Consider the following 7,545-nt stretch of genomic DNA (forward strand, 5'->3'; position numbering starts at 1 on the left):
TTGTGTCTTAAGAGATTTCCTTCTCTTTGAGTAAAAAGGTCTTTTCTTTTGTTAGGAAATGTCAGCCATCGTGGGAAGTCAGAGACACAGGTTGTGCCCGAGGAGCAAGCAGAGGTGAGCGCCTTTTGTTCCAATTACTGTGATGTGTTACGGGAGATGAAGACAATTTCATGCTTATCTAAAGTCACATGGCGGATATCCCACGCTGGTTCCGATTAGCAGCACCAGCAGCGACCCTGCGGAGGGCACAGGTGCAGGTCACCACCGCACTTAATACTCAGGATTCCTTTCTGCAACCCAGATAGAAGCCTCGTCAATAACGGGGAAAATGTCCAAACTATTAAGGAGCAAAAGCAGTTTACCCAGCCTAATGCATAATATGACTCCAGTTTCTTGAAAACTGACTCTGTGTACTGTCTCTATATTTATAGGTGAAAAACTGCAGTGGTATGCTGCAGATTTCTGACAATAATTATCTTAGGCTTGTGAGAGCCTGGTTTTGTGCGTGTGCTTTGCTGTCCTTTCTGCATTTGGCAAACCAAATTATTACTTCTGTAAGACAAGTACTCTAACGTGTGTCTTATAAAATTATTTTCGTAAGTTTTTTTTTTTTTTTTAATTTAGGAATATGTGAAGGAAATGTATCATTAGTCTGGTCTCAAGGTATCCTTGTTGTTGTTTTTCGGTTTTTTGTTTTTCTAAACTATCAGAAACACTAGTTAGGCCCTCACATTCCAGAGAGTCTTGCTTTTTTGAAAGTATTTGTATCTGAGCTCTGCCCCTGACTGTGTGCCTTTGGCCATCACCACAGGGAGAGTGATGCTTATTAGCTCATGTAGTTGTTACTGCGAATTGAGTGAGCTAAGATTGTGAGTGTTTTGCAACCTGGAAAGTGAAACAGTAATGTGAAGTTTAATTGTCAAGATGAATATCCATATTTAATATGTATGGGGGGGTACCTGAGCTGTTTTCCCCTCCAATAGCCAAAATTAACCTGAAATAATTAACTTACTGTTAAGAAGAAAATGGTTCCCTTCTTTTCTCATGGCCCAAAATAAGATTTTTGGTTTTGAGTTTTTTTGGTGAGGCTCGGGGGCTTTCCATGCACAGAAAGAGAATGTGACACATCATGCATTTTTTTCAATATGTTGTATTACATTGAAAGTTTTCACTACTTCCATCCCTATTCAGTAGTTTTGGAGGGGAGTAGTAGCATATTGAATAATAATTTAGGTTTCTTAAGTAAGAGGTTATAGATAGGTCCCTAGAGGTTAAACCCTCAGATGGTCTTCAGAGCCCATTCATAGGAAATATTGTTCTATGTTATGTTTATTAAAAAAAAAATTTACTTACTTATTTGAGAGGGAGAAAGCAAGAGAGCATGTACAAGCAGAGGGAGAGGGCAGGAGAGGGATAATCAGGTTCTCCGCTAAGCAGGGAGCCCAATGCAGGGCTCAGTCCTGGGACCCTGGGATCATGACCTGAGCTGAAGGCAGGTGTTTAACCAACTTAGCCACCCAGATGCCCCATGTTTATTTTCATTTTTTAAAGAATCCATAGCTCCATTGGACTATAAAAAGGGATTGTGAGCCAGAAAGGTCAGGAACCACCAGGAATACTATTAGACAAGAATCCTCCTGCTTGGCTTCCAGGGGCTTCCCATTTTTGGCACATAGCCTGCCAAGCCTTATTTCTTCCCATTTCAACAAGAAGACTCTGCTGTGGACGAGCCATCTTCTCCGGCCCCTCAGAGCACATTACGCAGTTCCCAGATCTTTCCCCTAACCTTTGTCTACCCCCTTGGGATTCGCTTCTTTTACAACATGTACTGAGCATGAGTCCTGTGCTAGACACAAAGGAGGCCCCGGGGGTGCTATTTAAGTGTGGGCCTTCCTTACACAGCAGTAATTCAGGATGGATTGGAAGCAGTAGACTGACAAATTACACGTGCTGGCCCCTGTTCCTTCACCCTCAGAAATCTTGCCCGCCCTGTAGGGCTTGGCCCAGTGCCCGCTCTTCCATGGCGTCCTCACCAGTTACACCAGGCCATGAGACGTCTGCCCTCTCTGAAGCCACATGCTTACTTTATACTTACTCGTTTTAGTATGGATGTCATATGACTTAGGTTGTTACAAGTTGCCATTATGACCAAGCATGAGCTCATCACTCTCAATAAATGATTTCACTGATTCCTCAGAACTACAAGAAGGTAAGTGTCGTCTCTACTTTACAAAGGAAGACACTTAAGCCTCAAAACGTGAGATCACTTTATGTAAAAAACTCACACACCCTGCAACCAGTAGAGCCAATTTTGAACCATCCACTTTAATCCAGAGTCGTCGTTAGCCGTGGTCTGGACTAGCACTGACTCCCTCTTAGGGTCAAAGGCTCTTTATGAGCAGGGGCTAATCTTCATGTTACCGGTCTCCCTGAAAGTAACTCCTGCAACACAGCATTATCAACACATTGCGATTGCGAAGTATTCCCTCCTCTGTCTGTTCCTCCCCAGGTCCAGATTCCTTCCTGGAGAGATTCTTTGACTGTATTTAGGTTCTGAATCGTCTTCTATCCAAGATATTCTGGGTTGAATCAGTACCAGTATCCATTCAGATACATTGATGTAACATCTGCTGTGCCGCAGACACTGAAAATACAATGCTGATGACAGAGTCCTGTCCTTGAAGACACAACAGCCTACCAGGGAGATGGGCAGGGAAGGAGTTGGTAGGACAGGTGCAGGCACGTGGAAGACAGACCTGTCTGCCAGCGGGTGGCTGGAGGTGGGACAAGTGCCAGCAGGAGCATGAGCACCAGAGGGAGATAACCATCTAGGGGAAGGCATTCCAGGAAGCATTCGCATCCCAGCTCTGTCATTTACCAGCTTTATAACCTTGGTTAAGTAATTCAGCCTCTATGAACTGAGGTCAAGATGGCAGTTTTCCCCACCCCAAATGGCACGGTAATGCTAGCTACCTCAGGATTGCTGTAGGAGGAGTAGAAACACGTCCAGTACTAATGTAGGTACTCGCTCTTATTTGTTGCTTTATGTAGATAACATGGAATTATAAGAAAGTAGGATCATCTAGGAGACATCGGTTGTACTAAGGTAATCAGAGATAGCAACAGATGATGCCGTCTGGGAGGCACGGGGCACAGAATGATGGGTCTCACAGATCCTGCAAAGAAGCTCAAACACAGTGACCCTATTTCCAACTCTAACATCCTCCTCACCTCTTGGCTTGCCCTTCTCCATCCCCTTAGGCAGAGAAAGTGCCTTGTCGGTCTCCGCTCCGACAAGAACTTTGTACAAACCTCTGTTTGCACTGGCTATTGATCTGCTATCCAGACACAGAGTGTCTTAAAAACTAGGGCCCTAACCTTTTATCCTCTCAGCAGAGTAAGTGTTCAGCAAGTCAATGAATATGAGAGAGTGACATTGTCAGTGGATCAATAGGATTCCTAACACACAGTGTCAGGGATGGTTAGGAATAGTTAGCAGAGACCAAAAAAACCAACAAAAACAAAGCCCCCACTCCTGTTAATAGGATTGCAGTTCAGCTGGTCTGGCTCCATTGGTTTAACTCAAAATTAGACAGTGCCTCTGGTCACTGTGTACAGAGAAATGAATCCCAGAGTCTAAAACTAATAATTTGGAGAAAAAAATGTAATCAAAAGTCTAATTAACCAAAATATCAGCCACTTTATAGGGTTTGGGTAATGAATATTAATAATAAAGTTTGTTATTTTCTATGCAAATATCTACTATTTACATTGATACTCAGTGTCTTGTACGGATAGAAAGGAAAAAAGCCTATCATTATATTTAAAATAACAAAGTCTACTTTGCCTCGATTCTGTTTCCATCTTTCAGAAAGGCTGTAGAACGTTTTCAAATGTAAATTGCATCTTCCTTGTGTCTAATGGAAAATCCCATCCGATTGAAGCTGAGTCTCAACGGGATTCAGTTTCAGTGATGGGCCCACGTGGCTTTCGGGGTGGAGCTGGGGCTCCTTGGCTCTGCACACAAAGCCCCTGAGTGGCCTTGGTCCCACCTCCAGGCCCCTCCAGCCTTGCCACTGAGCATCCCTCTCTGTGCTTTCCTGTGTGTGTCGTCCCCTGCCTGAAATCATGCTTCCCTACCCCTCTCACCCAGCTCATGGCACAGCTAGGCGTTATGATCTGTCCAACCTCGAGCTGAACTCTGAAGCTTCCCCTTGTCCTGGAAGCCCATCCCCTTGTCGGGGACTGTGTCCACATCAGGCCTGGGTAGTGAGTCCCTGCCAAGAACCCTTGCAGCTGCCTGAATTCTGCAGAAACGGGCTTCATCGGGCTTTCCACCCACACCCTATAGACCTCTTTAGCGTGTGTCCCACGTCTGACACCCGGGAAGGGGTCCATGAACAAGCAGTCGAACACGCGAGGGAATAAATGAAGCAGGTGGCTCACGGTCTCCATAGTACAGGAAAGTGGATCAGGGCATCCTTGGCCTGACCAGGTGGAGTTAGAGGTGAAGTTGGAGAGAGTTTGACTGGTTCTTAAATGGTGTCATTCGGATGGAGAGAGAGAGACATAAAGATCTCATTTGACCCCACTCCCGGCAGGATCTGGGTCTTACTCACACCTCCGTGTCTGCTGCCTAACACCAGTTCCTCAAACCTGACAGGCCTGAAAATGCAGAAACAGAATAAATGAGCAGATGCCTTGGAAGTGAGCGGGGCTGGGGGACCTTCCCCGAGCTAGATGCCCCCCCTCCTTGTTGAGGTGCCTTTCTCACCAACTGCAAGACGAGGTTCTCTAAACACGGAACCATGTCTTACTTGACTTGTGCATCCAGACGCCAGCATCGAGCCTGGCCCGCAGCAGCAGCTGAGAGGTGTTGCGTGTGCGACCAATGAGGGAGGCAGTGGGTGAAGGAGCAGGGGATGACCTGTAACTTGTAAAATCCCAGCATGGGGCACTTTGCACTATTAGTTTGGTTTCTCAGTGGAAAGGAGACAGTTACTTCTGCAACCACTGGCTTTTTCCTTGGGAAGAAATGTGAAGCTGGAAAGCCAAAATATGTCCTTTTTGAAATAGGTAGTGCACGTGCTCGGTACAAAATCCAAAACTGCAGCAGAGTATACAGTGAAAAGTCGGTCTTCGTTCCCACCCCTGTGCCAAATCCGTAGGGCAGCTGTTTGCGTTGGGTTTGTGTGTGTGTATTTTGCCAGAGATCATCTGTGCAGATGCAAAGCATGTGTTTCTTTTCTAATTTTTTTTTACATACAAAACTGTACACTGTTTTCTACTCCTGCCCCATTTCTTTTTCAAGTATATCTTGGCTCGATCCCGGGACCCTGGGATCATGATCTGAGCCATAGGCAGATGCTTAACCGACTGAGCCACCCAGGCGCCCCCTCAAGTATATCTTGGAATTATCTTGGAATTTCATTTGTAAAGCTACCATTTTCTTTTCATTGGCTGAATAGTAGTTACATGATTTACAATTTAAACAAGTATTGACAGATGTGTAGTTCACTCCAGTATTTTACACTCATTAAAGAGTGCTAGAAAGCATAGCCCTACGCCTGTGTGACGGCACTCGTTGGTTTGGGTCATAGGAATGAATTTCGGAAGCAGGTTCATTGAGCCTTTCCATTTTTTATGAATATTACTGTATTGTTCCCCATAGAGGTATTGGGATCACTTAATATGCTCTTCTGAAGGAAACTTGAACTCTGCATGCTGCATGCGTTCAGTACCGTCAGCTCTTAGCACCTGTGCCACACCTGAAAACTCTCCCAAGTGGGCTTGGAAGGGTCAAAGCACCCAGAGGGAGGTGGGTGGCACAGGGTGGGTCGGATCCCCGTGTGGATGCGGGGGCAGCCGGGGGCGCCGGGCCCAGTGGGAGCAGCTCCTGGGACATCTGAGGGGACAGGGACAGCTGACAGAGGTGGTCCCGGGGCCCTTCCTGAGACTGTCGGGGGTGAGGGGGCTTCCTCCGCTCCTGAGCCTGCACGCATCGGCTCCGAGGCGCCCGTGGTGTGACTTTACGGGGTCCTCATCCTCTTTTGCTGTGCTCTTGTGTCCCAGCTCCTGCCGGTTCCTCAGGACCTTCCCTCTCTTCTTTTGCCAAAAGAACCCTTTCCTCTGCTCACTCTGGGAGCACGGGCTGCAGGCGCTCGATTGGCAAACACCTGACTTGGAACTGCCCGTAGGTGGCCCCAAGGTCCAGAACGAGCCCAGCACACTGTTCATGTCATCCGCGTCGATTAACCAGACAATACCCCCATTAGTAGATTTGCTACATTCACGTCTACCTTTTGCAGAATTAGCCTTTAAATTGTTTGTGTGGCTCGATCCTCGCACTCCGAAGCCTGGGCCAGTGGCCCACCTGGCCCCCTGGCCCTGGCCATTCCTTCTGTTGTGGTTGTGTTGGCTTTTTTCCCCTCTTGATTACCACTTGGTAATAACAGTTGTATTCTGGGTAGCACATCAAAATACACTCTTTGGTGTCAGTTAATAAAAACTTGTAAATGTATCTGAAAGTTGAGTCTCATCTCAGGTGACAGGAAGGGAAGGACTAACCCATTTCACATTTTGATATTAGAGGCTCTGTGTAAAACAAAACATTGCCATTCCGAAATCAGACCCATAAATGCAATGGAAAGTGTCTTGATCCTCCTCATGCTGATCAACCGTTCATCTGCCTCGCTGAACACAAATATTTTATGTTCTTAAGTTTCTATAATTCTATTTTGCCTTGTTTTCCATAAATATCCTTATTTCAAGTTTCTGCTTGCCTCCTTCCTCTGCCTACGTCCTGCCATCCCCAACAGAGCATAAATAATTATTAGTTTCTTGATGTATACAAATATATTTCATTTTCCTCTCTTTCAGGGGCTTTCCTTCGAATTCTGGACGGCCTACGAATCGTCAACTCACCAACGTGCCTAGTCAGTACATGAATTCACTTGGGAGCTTGAAAATCACCTGAAATTTTTTTTCCCACAATTATATGTCCTGTGAAATGTTTTATAAAATGGTATGCTTTTTAATTTGGAAAGCCTGTTTTAAAAAAAAAGGAAAGAGAATCCATCTTATTTTGTGGTCTCCTAACAACAACAAACAGATGACTTGTGTGTTACTTAATAAAGGCTGCCCATTTCAATCTCCTGCACTTTACTATAAACCTAGAAAAACAAAGTCTTGTTATGTCAGCAAGCTCTAAATTTTGCACACTTGAGAACCGTGTACGGCTGCGACTCACTGTTAAGAAGCCCGGAGCCCATACATATTCCAGATTTGAAAGCGAGTTATCTGTGTCAGTTACGGAGTGGTAAATAGGGACGTGTTAGGCCAAAAGTCGTCTGTCACATAAAAGGTTAATTATAGGAAGCAGAGTGGCACTGCCAGGGAAGGAAGCCGATTTTCATGCCTCTGTAATTTGTTAGGGAGCATAAAGGTCATAATCCCCGTGGACAGTATTATTCGGTTCCTTCTCTTCGTACACTGGTGCATTGGGATTTTAATTCAATCTGCCCCAGGAGGATGTGCCATTCCTTC

At 45.6% G+C, this 7,545-nt stretch overlaps 1 protein-coding gene across 3 annotated transcripts in view; it reads left to right on the plus strand.

Annotated features, from left to right (window-relative positions):
• KHDRBS3 (KH RNA binding domain containing, signal transduction associated 3) overlaps positions 1 to 7,150 on the plus strand; it is a 185,504-nt gene extending 178,354 nt beyond the window's left edge. For 2 of the 3 annotated variants that reach the window (XM_049092775.1, XM_049092777.1), the window contains 2 exons: positions 56 to 114; positions 6,880 to 7,150. In XM_049092775.1, the coding sequence (XP_048948732.1) occupies positions 56 to 114; positions 6,880 to 6,947 (127 nt within the window). In that variant the 3' untranslated portion in view covers positions 6,948 to 7,150. Of the gene's footprint in view, positions 1 to 55; positions 121 to 6,879 lie in introns of those variants that run through there. The other variant, XR_007401599.1, reaches the window with a different exon arrangement.
• The last annotated feature ends 395 nt before the right edge of the window (positions 7,151 to 7,545 follow it).

The sequence above is a fragment of the Canis lupus genome, chromosome 13, assembly GCF_003254725.2.
Source record: "Canis lupus dingo isolate Sandy chromosome 13, ASM325472v2, whole genome shotgun sequence".
Taxonomy (NCBI): domain Eukaryota; kingdom Metazoa; phylum Chordata; class Mammalia; order Carnivora; family Canidae; genus Canis; species Canis lupus.